The sequence below is a fragment of the Suncus etruscus genome, chromosome 14, assembly GCF_024139225.1.
Source record: "Suncus etruscus isolate mSunEtr1 chromosome 14, mSunEtr1.pri.cur, whole genome shotgun sequence".
NCBI lineage: Eukaryota > Metazoa > Chordata > Mammalia > Eulipotyphla > Soricidae > Suncus > Suncus etruscus.
In genome coordinates, this window is record NC_064861.1 from 84,557,196 (window position 1) to 84,571,922 (window position 14,727).

The window sequence follows — 14,727 nt, forward strand, 5'->3', positions numbered from 1 at the left end:
GACTGCATGTGGCTGACCTGGATTTGATCTTAGGCACCCCATATATTCCCCTGAGCACATAACCAGGAGTCAGCCCTGAACTCCATGGGTGATATTCCCCCAAATAAAACCCTAAGCTTGTATTTTTCCCTTCCACTCTTCTTCCCCTGATGGAAGTCCCACCAACACTTTCAAATCTAAACACGGGGGAGCCCTTGCTCAAAGTGGGAGAGCACTTGCCATCATGTTCAAGGCCCTGAGTTTGATCCCCCAATACTGCATGGTCCCTCAATCATGGCCAGGTGTGACCTCTGTTGAAAAAAAGCTGAGCCTGAAATCTTCAACCCCCAAAGCAGCATTTATTTCTACCCCAGATTACACTTTGGGGAGTGAAGAGTCACCCCCATCACTGGTTCTCCAACCCTAAGCACCTTGGCCTGACATATCCTCCTTTCAACACCTTCAAACCCAAGCTTAGGAACTCTAGTCCGCCCACTCCAGCCAATCTGTACCCACTATGCTGTTCAAAGCCTCCTACCCCAGCTGCAGGCACTTCAGCTCTTGCTGAAAGGCACCCCTACTTCTGCTACTGAGGCCTCAAGCTACTTCTGCGTGCTGGGTTTTGTTTGTTTTGGGGCCACACCCAGTGACGCTCAGGGTTATTCCTGGCTATGCTCAGAAATCATTCCTGGCTTGGTGGACCATGTGGGACGATGGGAGATGAAACCGAGGTCCATCCTAGGTCAGCCACGTGCAAGGCAAACGCCTTACTGCTGTGCCCCTTCTGTGTGCTGTTTTTATTTTTTGCTTTTATCTTTGTGGCTTTTCCACTACAACTGGGTTGCCCCAGCCCCAGTGCTCCTCCCCTGCTGTCACTGCTCCCGAAGCTGAGGTCACCAAGTCTATCACTGTCACATTTGCTCCTGCTGTGGAGGGACACCCCGCTCCACCTGCCACTCCTGCCTCAAACTACTTCAGTGACTCAGCAGCTTTGGCTATTGGGGGTATTTTTCCCTTTGGATTTTGAGGTTTTCCTCAGCTGTGGCCATTTTGGTTTTCTCACTGATTTGGGTCTTTGTGGCCTCTGTAGTTGGTGTCCTTTTCACTGCTTCTGCTACCCCCACAGCTGAATAGGTGAAATAGGTTTAGGTGTTGTCTAAAGACTAAAAAAAGGGGGTGGAGTGATAGCACAATGGGAAGGACATTTGCCTTGCATTCGGCCAGCCCAGGTTTAATCATGGGCATCCCATATAGTTCTCCAAGTCTGCAGGAATCTTCTTTAAAAAATTTTATAGGTCATATCTGGCGACACTCAGAAGTCGCTGCTGGCAGGCAAGGGGGGGGTCATATGGGATGCCAGGATTCAAATCAGGGTCGATCCTGTGTTGGCTGCGTGCAAGGCAGACGCCTTACTGCTGTGCTATTGCTCCAGATCCAAGCAGGAGTGATTTCTGAGTGCAGCCAGAGAGTAACCCCTGAGCACAACCGGGCATGGCCCTAAAACAAAACAAAGCAAAACCCCTCAGGTTTGTTAAGACCTCAGACTCCTCAGAATTTCTTTCTGTAGAGGTCCATTGGCTCGTAACCAATCTTTTCTGAGTGCCTCTTAATGGTTCCAGGAGCTCTGTATGACGGAACAATTGTACCTAACTCACCTTCCTGATGCATCCACAAGCGGTGGCATTCACTCTGTGCTCAGAGATCAATCAGTCCTGGCGGGGCTCAAGGGCCTATATGTGGCGCTGGGGATTGAACCCATTGGGCTGGCTGCTTGCAAGGCATGTGCCCTCCCTGTTGTACTATGAGGTCGAAGCTAAAACAATACCCTAGACTAGGGGCACTTCCTAGGTGAAGTAAATCTGATGCCATTTGTCAAACTCTGTCACCCAGCGCTGACACTAGGGGGGCTGCATATGTGACCATAGGACTTGCAAGGAAGGCCATTAGGAAATACAGATTTGGATTTACATATATAAAAACATCTTCAAGCATGTAGCTGACTTAGGTTCGATCCTTGGTATCCTATATGGTCACCCTGGAGCCCTACCAGGAGTGATCCCTGGAGATCTGAGCACAACCAGTGTCCCACCCACCCACCCCAAAAAATAAAATTTCATGGAACTGCAGATTTTCAGCTACAGTTGATCACAGTCAAAATGAAAATCTGAAAGAAAAAAAAGGAAAATCTGGTAACATGGGCCGCAATGGCAAGGGTCCTTCCTTTTGCACAGCAATTAATTTTCCCTTCAGCATTTTTTTTTTTTTTGGATCACACCTAGCAGCACTTAGGAGTTCCTCCTGGCTCTATGCTCAGAAATCGCCCCTGGCAGGCACAGGGGACCATATGGGATGCCAGGATTCGAACCACCGTCCTTCTGCAAGCAAGGCTAACGTTTTACCTCCATGCTATCTCTCCGGCCCACCCTCAGCATCTCTGTCCATCGTCCTCCTAAAAGGTTTGAGCCCGCGGAAGTCCGCCAGTGCCCCCTGGCGGAAGAATCTCGAAATCTCACGGCTTTTTCCCCAGCAGGCTCTAGGTGATTTGACCAGAACAGCCAATCAGAAGACAGAGATCCGAAAGCGACCAATCAGAAGCGAGGGGCGGGCGCCGTTCGACCAATAGGAACGAGGAGCGCAGGAATACAAGAAACTTTTATTGAAGCCGCGGGAGAGGCGCGCGCGGTCCTTTTCTGCCAGTCAGGGCTGCGGCCCCGGCGGGTGATGGCGGAGCAGGCGGGCGGCGGTCAGGCTGACGGCCTGGCGCTGGGGCCGCGCGTACTTGAGGAAGATGGCGGCGCGGCCAGGCGCGGGCCCTCGGAGCGCCGCGCGGGCCATGCACGGCTCCAATGGGCCCAGTTCGGCTGCGCTGCGGCGGGGAGCAAGGGACATGGGTTGCACGAACTATCCTATCCTCGGGCCTGGGGGGTCGAGGCTGAGAAGACGTTAATTTGGGGTCTGGGGTGGCCCTCTAGAACTGGCCGGGTGGACTGTCATCTCAAAAATGTTCCAAGAGTTCCAAGAGTCACACGAGAGAGAGAGAGAGCCATGAGCCCGGAAGAGGGCAGGAGGGAGGTTAAGGATAGGCAAGCATTTGGCTCTTCATGGGAAGAAGCCAAATCACCTGTGAAGCGATGGCCAGGTGGGAGGCTCCAGTTGAAGGGAACCCCCACACACAACACACACACCGGGTCCCCATTTGCAGCCAGAAGGGAACCCTAGGGGGCTTGAGGCCTAGCTGACCTCTCACTCTCAAAGCCTGGCATGCCCAGGCCAGGCAAATGCTCAGTTCCGATAGTGTTGTGTGTCTGTCTGTCTGTCTGTCTGTCTGTCTGTGTCTGTCTCTCTCTCTCTCTCTCTCTCTCTCTCTCTCTCTCTCTCTCTCTCTCTCTCTCTCTCTCTCTCTCTCTCTCTCTCTCTCTCTCTCTCCACACACACACACATATATATATACATATATATACATATATACATATATAAATTTTGGGGGGTGACACACACCCAGCAGCGCTCAGGGTTTACTCCTGGCTCTGCGCTCAGAAATCAACTCCTGGGGCTGGAGAGATAGCATGGAGGTAAGGCGTTTGCCTTGCATGCAGAAGGACGGTGGTTCGAATCCCGGCATCCCAGATGGTCCCCCAAGCCTGTCAGGGGTGGTTTCTGAGCATAGAGCCAGGAGGAACCCCTGAGCACTGCCGGGTGTGACCCAAAACCCAAAAATAAATAATTAAAAAAAAATCAACTCCTGGCATACTTGGGGGAACCATATGGATGCTGGGATCATGCCCAGGTCCTGTCCAGAGCTGTTGGCATGCAAGGCAAACAGCCTACTGCTGTGCCATCACTCCTGCCCCAAGTTCTTAGACATTTGAGTCATATCATTACCACAGTAGAAGAAAATAGCTTTTGGGGGAGGGAGCGGCGTTCAGAGGTTACTCCTGACTGCTCAGATATCGCTCCTGGCAGGCTCCGGGGATTAAGGATGCCAGGGATGGAACCAGGGAATCAACCAGTCCTGGTTTGGCCTCGTGCAAGGCAAACACCCTACTGCTGTGCTATCGCTCCGGCCCCCAGTGTTGTCTCTAAGTCAGAACAAACACCCTATTCTCTTATACACCCCCAGGAAAACTGTGAGGATCCTCCAGACTTCTATTTTCTCATATTTGGAAAAGTCAAGCTTGGGTTATCCTCTTTCCCCCCCGCCCACACTCCATAGCTGTCTCATTCTTTGATGGTGAGGACAGTCGAAGTAGCCAGAGAGAGACCCTCAGGCCCAGTCTCACCTGTAAAGTGCCAGCTTCGGTTCAGAGCCCACCTCACCAAGCACACGGTACGCCAGGCTCAACGCTGCAGCCGCACAGCGACCAGGCTCCCACCCCGTGGCCTCGGCCTCCAGCAGAGATAGCTCCAAAAAGTAGGTAGCAAGTAGCAGCACCTGCCGAAGCAGCAGATGCAGCAAATGCAACAAATGCAGTGAATGCACCAGGTGCCATCCCCACGCAAGGGTTCCGCCCCCACCCCACGTACCTCAGGGCTGCTCCCCGCAAGTGCTGTCTGCAGCCTCAAGCAGAGGAGTGGGCCAGGATGGTGCAGCCGAAAATCCAGGCGGCTCAGGATGCGACGCTCAGCACGAAGAAGATCAGCTCGGGAAAACGAGCCAGCGCCCAGGAGGCAGAGAGAAGTGGACTGAGGGTTTGTGGGGAGTGGGAGTGGGGAGAGAAGAGTGGGATGGGGTCCTTGGAATTGACTGGGATTGCTAATCTGTTCAATTCTCTTTGGGGAGGCTGCACTTGGCAATGCTCAGGGGTTACTCCTCGCTCTGTACTCAGAGGTCGCTTCTGGCAGGCTCGGAAAACCATATGGAATGCTAGGGATCCAACCCTGGTCTGCAGTGGGCCAGGCAATTGCCCTACCCACTGTACTATCTTTTCAGCACCTGGTTCAATTCTATTTTTGAGAAGGGAGGAGTTGGACTACACCTGACTGTGTTCAGGGATCACTTTGATGGTGTTTGAGACCAAATGCTGTGCCAGGGCTTGAACCAAGGCTGGCCATGTGTGCAAGACAATGCCTGTACTATCTCTCCTGCCCCATCTTTTTTTTGTTTTGTTTTGGTTTGGGTTTTTGGTTTTCGGGCCACACCCGGTGATGCTCAGGGATTACTCCTGGCTATGCACTCAGAAATCACTCCTGGCTTGGGGGAACCATATGGGACACTGGGGGATCGAACCGTAGTCTGTCCTAGGTCAGCCGCGCGCAAGGCAGATGTCTTATCGCTTGTGCCACCTCTCCCGCCCCGACCATCTTTCTTATATTAAAATAGGATGATGGGTTTGTTTCGTGGAAGTTGGAGTGAGCATGCAGAAGTCAGCAGAGAAAGAGCTAGGTTTGGGCCCAGAGAAATAGCACAGCGGTGCTTGCCTTGCAAGCAGCCAATCCAGAACCTAAGGTGGTTGGTTCGAATCCCGGTGACCCATATAGTCCCCTGTGCCTGCCTGGAGCTATTTCTGAGCAGACAGCCAGGAGTAACCCCTGAGCACCGCCAGGTGTGGCCCAAAAACCAAAAAAAAAAAAAAAAAAGAGGTTCAAGTTCAAACCCCAGAACACTACCCTCCTTTGTGCCAGGAGACTGCTCCCTGCTGCAGACATTTCTAGGGAGATACTTATGGCTGTGCAAGATGACCTGGAACTTTCACAAATATTCAAGATTGAGCTCAAACCTGTGACTGCTGGTTTGGGAGCAAATGTTTTCCTGTCTCTGGGCCTTTTTGAAGGGACACTGATCGCCCTACCTCAGACAGATCTACTGGAATTGCCAGACCACAGACTGGTCGAGCTGGCACGAATTATGCTTTTAGAGCTGCCAGCATGGGCTGAAGACTCCGTTCCCTCAGCCCCAAGTACCTCAGGCAGCACGCACTCTTCCATCTTGCACGCCACGAACAAGCAGGTCACCCCCAGCAGCTGCAGGCGGCGGAGGCGCACTCGGTAGGCACACAGGTAGGAATCCAGCAGGTGCACAGCCAGGTAGAGTGTATCCCCCGCCAGGTCCAGGTACTCCTGGAAAGGGCACAGTGAGCATCAGGGTCCTGGGCCGTGTTGCCAGCATGTCCCCAACTCGAGTGGATACTTACATGCACCTGAACCAGCCAGTCCACCACCAGCGCGCGCATCTCCGGGGTCACGGTGCGTGGCAGGGCCTTCCGGGGCAGCACGCGGCATACCTGGGTGCAGCAGGGATGGATGGTCTCACCCAGACACCTACATGCAGTTTCTCCTGAACTCAGCAGCCACCTCCTGGCCAATCATTCCTCAATCTTCCTCAAGCCATGCCCTACTCCACCAGACCACGCCTCTCCTGGGCCATCCATTCCTTTTCCTTTCCCTGCACCAGCCATTGTTTCCGGGACCCCTGTCCCTGTAAAGCCCTCGACAATTTTGTCTAGCTCTTCCTGCTTCGGAATCTGCATTCATGTCCCGTGCCCGTCCCCTGAGATGGTCTCTCCAAGCTGCTTGCATGGCCCTTCTCAGCCCTTTAAAAGGCTCTACCAGAATTTCCCTGGGCCTCCCTCAGCCCAGCAACACTGTCTCTTTCTTCCTCATAATCTGTTCGGTCTGGAGCCATCTAGCATTTCTGTATTTTGTGTTTTTGTCTCCATTAACCTGCGGACAGCACAGGGCAGGAACTGCCATCAGAGTCCTACTGTGTCTTGACACGGCCGCTGGCCCCCCCCCAAGAGATCTCTACAGAAGTTCAAAATATGCTTCTACGGTCAAAGTGACAGCATAGCAGGGAGGCCATTTATCTTGCACGCAGCTAACCCTGTGGTTCCATTCCCAGCATTCCATCTGGTCCCCTGAGCCCACCAGGAGTGATTTCTAAACAGAGCCAGAAGTAACACCTGGGCACCACCGGTGAGCACCCCCCCCCAAATGTGTTCTGGGGCCGGAGTGGCAGTAGAACCAATAGGCTGCTTACCCTCAGCTGACCTGGATTTGATATCTGACATTCCATATAGTCCACCAAGCTCTGCCAGAAATCAGCCCTGAGCACCTTCAGGTGTGGCCCACAAACAAAAATGCTTCCTGGCTGGGGAAATTACTCAGAGGGCTGGAGCTCACGATTTGCATGCAGATGCCTCGGGTTCTATCCCCCTGCCTGCCACCAACTGCACGTTATCTTGAGCACCACCAGCTGTGGCTGTCCCCCTCCCCTTGCTCTTTTTCCTCTGCCAGACAGCCTGGGGGACTTCAGGGCTCCTAACTAAATGGCCAGCTCTAGTGCTGGCTGAGGTCCCCACCATGTAGACCAGCCCTCTAGACTCCAGGGGCTTCATCTCGACCTACCCAGGCCCCTGTAATGGGCTCAAACACTTTTGGGGGGGGGCCACATCCAGTGACACTCAGGGATTACTCCTGGCTATGTGCTCAGAAATCGCTCCTGGCTTGGGGGACCATATGGGACACTGAGGATCGAATTTCGGTCCGTCCTAGGTTAGTGTGTGCAAGGCAGACGCCCTACCGTTCGCACCACCACTCTGATGCCCTCAAACACATTTGTTAACAGCACTAAGGGTTTGTGAAATGGATCCAGGTGAGGGCCAGGCTCAAGGTCTCCCGACTTGGCCAAAACAACCTAGGGGGTGGCCTGGAAACTGGATGGCGGGTGTTGAAGGAATGCGTGAGCTTTGGGCTCCTCTGATCCCAAACCCGTGCAGAGGGTTCTTGCCGGTGGTTGGGGGGCTCTGCTTACCATGATTTCCTCAAAGATGTCCTGGGCGTAAGCACGTTCCCCCTCCAAGCCCAGGGCACTTAGGGCCTCTTCCAGCCCTGGTGGTGCACTTGGCCCCTGGAGCTTCTGAACAATATTTGGGGATCCGTTCATGCAGGCGGGGACTGGGACCACCAGAGGCTCTGAGTCGAGCATGGCCCCCGGACTCTGTAAAAAAAAAGTGGGGGGACGTGGGGTCCGTGCCTGCAGGGGCTTCATGGGCACTGGCCAAGGGCTGAAGCAACTTACTAGCATCCTTTAGGTTGTAGCATCCGGGAGACTCTGGAGCTGAGGCCCCTGTGGGAAAAGGGGGCTTTAAATGCTGCAGGAGGCATGCGCACTGGGAAGATGCAAAGGCCCCTCTGAATGCTGCTGGCCTGGCACTTCTTGGTTCAGGCCCCTCCAGTCTCATCCTCGTCCCACCTCGCAAGTCAAGTCAGGAGATGAGCCTCCGAGGTTCACTTTTAGAAATTTGAGCTAGAGATAGGGTTTAGGGGCTGGAGCCATAATACAGCGGCTAGCGAGCAGGGCCCATGTTTTACCCCGCTTCCAACCTGGGTTCCGGGGCCCGGAGAGATAGCACAGCGGCGTTTGCCTTGCAAGCAGCCGATCCAGGACCAAAGGTGGTTGGTTCCATCCCGGTGTCCCATATGGTCCCCCGTGCCTGCCAGGAGCTATTTCTGAGCAGACAGCCAGGAGTAACCCCTGAGCAATGCTAGGTGTGGCCCGAAAACTAAAAAAAAAAAAAAAAAACCAACCTGGGTTCCATCCATAGCACCATATATGGCCCCCCAAACCCCAGTAGGAGTCATGCGTGAGCACAGAGCCAGGAGTAAGCCCTGGGAATAGTCTTGTATTCTTCCCCACCACCACCACCATAGGGATTATTAACTAGGGCAGTGTCTTGAGGGTTTTATATTAGTAAGTGCTGTGTTCGGCATGGGAGGGGGTAGTTGTGTAGTGGTATAGCAAGTGGTATAGCACTTGCCCTGCTGGCACAAGACGGTAAGTTTGATCCCCTGCTCCCTGTCTGCCCCACCCCCAGTGTAATCCAGTAGTTGCTAAAATCGTAACTCAGATTACCTTGGCATTTTCTATTTCCATTGTGCTGTTCTCTGCTTTCATGTACTACTTCTGGCCAGATAGGTATTTCACCTGATTGTCTCCCTGGGGTGGAGGCAGAGGGTGGCTCCTGGCAGATTCTCAGTGACTAATTTTTTTTGTTTTTGTTTTTTGAGCCACACCCAGAGGCACCCAGGGGCTACTCCTGGCTCTCTGCTCAGAAATCGCTCCTGGCAGGCTCAGGGGACCATATGGAATGCCGGGGTTCAAACCACCGTTGGCCTTGGGTGGGCTGCTTGCAAGGCAAACACCCTACTACTGTGCTATCTCTTTAGCCCCCCTCAGTGACTATTTGAGTGAAAGCTTGGTAGTCTGGATGTCGCTTAGACTGGTGGTCTGGGAGGTCCTCTCCAGGTGATTCAGAGCTAGAACCTGAAAGAGCAGCCAGCATGGCATGAGTTCAGAATGCTGGGGGTGGGGGGTGGGGTGGGGTGGGGAAGTGAGTCCTTCTCAGGCACTGTAAGATGGAGAGGAGAGGAAAGACAGTGATCCAGATTTAGAACAAAATTTGCCTTTGTGGGGGGAGAGACCAACTCCCCACTAATACTCAGGACTTACTCCTGACTCTGGACTCAGGGATCATGCCTAGCTATGCTTGGGGGATCATATGCAGAACTGGGGATTAAACCAGTTTATCCTTTGCAAATGCCTTAACCCCTGTACTGTGGCTCTGCCGCCCACACCCCAACTCACACTCTTCCCTTCCACTCTCCCCTCTTCCTCACATGTTCCCCAAAGCTGGTGATATCAGCCTGTCTCAGGGTCTTTGCGTAAACCAGCCTCCTGTCTATGGGTCTTCCCTGGAGAAACACAGGGCAGGCTGAATGGGCTCTCTGCTTAAATGATCTAGCAAAGCAACTATTGGATCACCATCACTCATGTGCTGGGTTATTTCTGTGTCTGGCCAGAGGGGGGCTGTGTTCCTCCTGGTCTGTGACACGTGTGGGTAAGATATTTGGGGTCCCCACCCCCTGGTTCTGGTGTGAGCTTGTCTTGTATGGCTGCTTCCAGGGAGAGGTGCGGCCCAACATGGAGGGTTGGGCCTAAGGTTTATTTTTGTGTTCAGGGGTCATTCCTGGCATTGCTCGGGGGACCATATGGAATGCTGGAGATCGAACCTAGATTAGTCATGGGCAAGGCAAATGCCCTCCCTGCTGTGCTATCACTCCTGCCCCAACTGTTGCCCCTAAGATTGAAGGAAGGTTGGGAGAGCCAGGTCTACCTTCTTTCCTTTGAAAAGGGGATAATGGTGGTCTTTGCCCTGGGAACTCAACATTTCCCAGGGTCTGGGAGCCACCTGATGTCACTCAGGTTTTCTTTCTTTTTTTTTTTTTTTTTTTTTTTTGGTTTTTGGGCCACACCCAGTGACGCTCAGGGGTTACTCCTGGCTATGCGCTCAGAAGTCGCTCCTGGCTTGGGGGACCATATGGGACGCCGGGGGATCGAACCGCGGTCCGGTCCTTCCTAGGCTAGCGCAGGCAAGGCAGACACCTTACCTCTAGCGCCACCACCCGGCCCCAAGTTTTCAAGTGTACCATATCATACTGCTGGGTCCTGCCTGGCTGATGTTGGTACAAGGGATAGCAAGGTTGTCTGTGGGGGTCTGCCAGCTGGGCAAGTGCCACCCCATGGTCCCGTCATTGGGGAAAAGGCACAGAACTGTCCTAGATGGAAACTAATCCAACTGCAGCAGGGCTGGCCCAGGGTAACCAAAGTCACAGTGTCCTGTTTTATTGTGGGACCCACAGTCAGCAGTGTTGGGGAAAAGGAGCAGAGGCAAATGTACTGGGGACCCCACCTAGGTTCTCTCATATGTTGTTCCAGAGTCCCAGCCCCAGGCACCTCGGAGCCCAGAGCTTTGATAAGACATTGCCTCCTGAAAACAAAAATTAAATACCAACAGTCACCAAGTGTGGCCCATGGACTCTCAGCAACCTGTGCGCAGGCCCACGTAGTCAGCACTGTTCTGGGAATAGGACCCAGATTTGCGCCATCAGAGCAGCGTGGCTAGGTGTAGAGAGGTCACTGTGACAGGGATTCCAGATAAGACCAGGAGGGCCAGAGTGATGGTACAGCATGGAGGGCATTTGCCTTGCATGCAGCCAATCTGAGTTCGATCCCCAGCATCCCAGATGGTTCCCCGAGCACCACCTGCAGTGATTCCCAAGTGCAAAGCCAGAAGTGAGCACTGAACATCGCTGGACATGGCCCCCAAACAATAAAAATAATGGACAAGAATAGGAGCATGGGGTCATCACTAGAGATGATAGTATAGTGGGGTGTCTGCTCCAGTGAGACCCCCAATAACAGTGAGCACCCGGAGCTTGCTTTCAACATCTTTTGGGGGATGCCAAGTGGTACCCAGCAGGGCCAAGGGGCCTTCCCAAAATCTTGCCACCTATGAGATCCCAAGTGTGGTACCCTCTGGGTCCTGTGACTCTGCCAGGGCTGTTTTAGGACATGTGATACTTTTTTTTGGGGAGGGCCACACCGGTATTGCTCAGGGGTTACTCCTGGCTGTCTGCTCAGAAATAGCTCCTGGCAGGCACGGGGGACCATATGGAACACCAGGATTCAAACCAACCACCTTTGGTCCTGGATTGGCTGCTTGCAAGGCAAATGCTGCTGTGCTATCTCTTCGGGCCCAGGACATGTGATACTAGGATGACCACTTGGTGCCAGGGGCTATACCCAGACCGGGCATGTGGCTTTCATGTGTCCCAGTGGCTCTGAGTTCTAAATCCATCCACAGTCCATCCTCACCCAAAAGGGAAAAGCACTAGAACTGTGAGTTTTAGTGGGGGTCATTCCTGGTGGCTAGAGGGAGACCTGGGAGCTGTTTCCCTTCTTAACCAGCTCCAGGCTCAAGTGTGTGGCCTGAAGGCCGGGAATGACCAGGGCCATGATGGTCACACCCAGCGGTGTGGCTGACCAAGCCATGTGACTTCTCTTTTTGGAGGGAGGGGGGAGAATGGCAGGTGATGCTCAGAGTTTATTCCTGGCTCTGTGCTGATGAATCTCTCCCAGTGAGGCTCAGGGCACCCTATAGGATGCCAGTTGCAGCCATGCTACTTAAATCAAACCTGGGGCCACAAATAGTCTAGATACGTGTTGTGCCACTGGAACATCTCCCTGGCCCTGAATATTTTTTAAAAATAATATGTAGGGGGCAGGAGCAAGTAGCAGAAGTAAGGCGTTTGCCTTGCACGTGCCAACACAGGACAAACCCTGGTTCGAATCCTGACAGTAGCGACTTTAGAGCGCAGAGCCAGGAGTAACTCCTGAGCACCACCAATGTGACCCAAAAAAAACAAAAAATATATATTTATATACTCAGGACTTATTCCTGACTTATTCCTGACAGTGCTTGGAGACCATATGGGATGCTGAGGGTTGTTCGCATGTAAGGCAAGCACCCTTCCTGCTGTACTCTTGTTCTGGACCTACTTTGCATTTTTTTGGGGGGGGCACACCCATTTGACGCTCAGGAGTTACTCCTGGCTATGCGCTCAGAAATCGCCCCTGGCTTGGGGGACCATATGGGACACCAGGGGATCGAACCACGGTCCGTCCTACGCTAGCGCTTGCAAGGCAGACACCTTACCTCTAGCGCCACCTTCCCGGCCCAACTTTGCACTTTTTAAGATGGTAAGATAGACAGCAGGTAAGGCACTTACCTTGCAGCCCACCTGAATTTGATCCCCGAACCCCACAAGGTGTGATTCCCTAAGCACAGAGCCAGGAGTAAGACCTGAGCAAGTTAAGTGTGGCCCAAGACAAGTAAGCAAAGTTCCAGCTTCCCAGGACGTCTACACCAGTGCACACATGTAGTATGGGCAGCGACGCTTACTACAATGCTGCTTGTTGTACCCACAACCCAGAACCAGGCCAAATGGCTAACTGGGCTGCTGGCTGCTAACTGGCAGCAAATTACCAGCTTATTCAAACACTCTCGCCGCAAACCGTATCATGCGGGAAAGCTGGGCACAAGCTGTTCATGTGGGGCGAATTCCTGAGGCTCAGGCAGAGGCCGCCAAACTCAGGAAGATGCCAGCAAGTGACCCTGTGAAGTGAACGGAGCAAACCCAGGTCCCCGAGGGGTCTGTGAAGCACTGGCAGTATTTGCTTCTGCACCAAAGAAACCATCGCCAACAGTCCGAGGCCTTTGGCCTCACAAGTAGACACTCTCCTGGGCCCCCAGTCAGGTGAGGACACTCGAGAAAGGAGTGAGGCTGTCAGAAATCCCGAAGCATGGGCCAGGCTAGGGCCTACCCCTAGGCAACCACAAATCCCAGCAGGATGCCAACAGGACCCCTGGAATGTTCTGCTGCAGAGTCAAAGGCAACGAGGTAGGTTTTGGGGGCTAGGAGTCCAGGGGCTTGAGCACAGCACCCTCATCAAGAATCCCTCACTCATTCCTGAGTACCAGGGACTGAGAAGCCTGGGAGGGAGCCCCCAGGGTGGGTGGCATCATCTGCTTCCCCACGTAAGGGCACCCACTGCGAGAGCAAGGAAAGGCCGGATCTGAATACTTTTTTTATTGCTTGTACCGTACAAATAAAAGAACGGGAAAGGCTGGGGGGAGGGGGGAGGAGGGAACGGGCAGAGAATGATTAAACAACACACACGGAAAGGAAAAAGACCCCCCCAGCGACCCCCCACCCCCCAGGATGTCTTTCTTTCGGTCATCTATCTAGTACAAGAGGTGGATAGGAAGATCAAAACCATGATAACTAAATTCAAACTCCTGGAGATGTTGGGGGACAGGGAGGGCCAGGGCAGCAGTGGACCTCGGGTGGGCCCCTAGCTCGGGCAGCACCCCTCCCTGGGGTGACATGCACAGGCCAGGAGGGCACCCACCCCACCCACTCACACTCTCTCTCTCTCTCTCTCTCTCTCTCACACACACACACACACACACTCACAGACACACATGCTTGAAGCCTCATGTCTGCTGGCACACACAGGGCCGGGGCCGCCACACACGCCCACAGCAGACACACATTCACCTTAAGGCTACAGAATGTGGAGCTCAGAGACGGGAGCGAGTGAGGCACCTTCTCAGAGGCCCCACCTCAGTATGTACCGGACACCAGCCTGGGCCCAGTCCCAGGCCCAATACTGTCTCGGTGTGAGATGTGTAACAGGCAGAGAAGGGGCGATCCTGGGCCTGTCCTTGGGGGTCCAGCAAGAGACGGGCCGGCTGGACAAAGCCCAGGTAAGGCACAGGGCTGGGGGAGGAGGTGGGGGACAAGCCCCCGAGTGTTCACCCTGCCTCACCCGGAATCGGGAGCATGGCTGACGGTAGGTGGCAGGGCCAGGATGCAGCGCCCCGGCCTGGCCCCACCTGGCTCCCCGCAGGGCACACGGGGCGGCTGGGGCCTTGGCGTTATTGCTTTCCTGCCCGTGGGCAGGGCACCGTGCCCCACGAGGCGGGGCGCACAGCAGGCTGGCCCGGCCCTGCTCAGCCCCTGACCGGGTCTGTGCTGATGAAACCTGGAAATCTCCCACCACCTGCTCCTGAGGTGGCCAGAGGCATCTCCCCAATCCTGGTGTGGGCACAGAGGTGAGGGCAGGTGGTGCTGCTAGGACCGCGGGGGGTTGGGGGGTGGTTGGAGAGCTGCAGAGAACAGAAGTGGGGCTGAGACAGTGAGGGGGGGTGCAAACTAAAAAGGCAAAACAGAACGTCTAACAGAGAGAGCAAGGCGAGCCCCGCGGTCTGGCAGCTGTGTTCATGCTGGTCCGGCGCTCACTCGCGAATGCTGGCCGAGTAGGAGAACTGGGGGAAGTGGGTCCGCTGGTCCATCTCCAGGGAGCCGAGGCTGTCATCTGCGGAGGAAGGGCCGGGCCAGGCTGTG

At 54.2% G+C, this 14,727-nt stretch overlaps 2 protein-coding genes across 4 annotated transcripts in view; both read right to left on the minus strand.

The window, feature by feature from the left end:
* AKT2 (AKT serine/threonine kinase 2) overlaps nucleotides 1–14,727 on the minus strand; it is a 350,831-nt gene that overhangs the window by 293,431 nt on the left and 42,673 nt on the right. For 2 of the 3 annotated variants that reach the window (XM_049787182.1, XM_049787183.1), the window contains exon 14: nucleotides 13,815–14,698. In XM_049787182.1, the coding sequence (XP_049643139.1) occupies nucleotides 14,619–14,698 (80 nt within the window). In that variant the 3' untranslated portion in view covers nucleotides 13,815–14,618. Of the gene's footprint in view, nucleotides 1–13,814; nucleotides 14,699–14,727 lie in introns of those variants that run through there. The other variant, XR_007502390.1, reaches the window with a different exon arrangement.
* Nucleotides 2,677–11,773, minus strand: CCNP (cyclin P). The gene is made up of 9 exons (XM_049787498.1): nucleotides 11,699–11,773; nucleotides 9,595–9,669; nucleotides 7,997–8,069; nucleotides 7,730–7,872; nucleotides 6,111–6,200; nucleotides 5,881–6,036; nucleotides 4,504–4,662; nucleotides 4,260–4,411; nucleotides 2,677–2,845 (listed from the first exon to the last, which is right to left on the minus strand). Exons 1-9 carry the CDS (start codon nucleotides 11,771–11,773, stop codon nucleotides 2,677–2,679), a joined length of 1,092 nt encoding a protein of 363 aa, XP_049643455.1.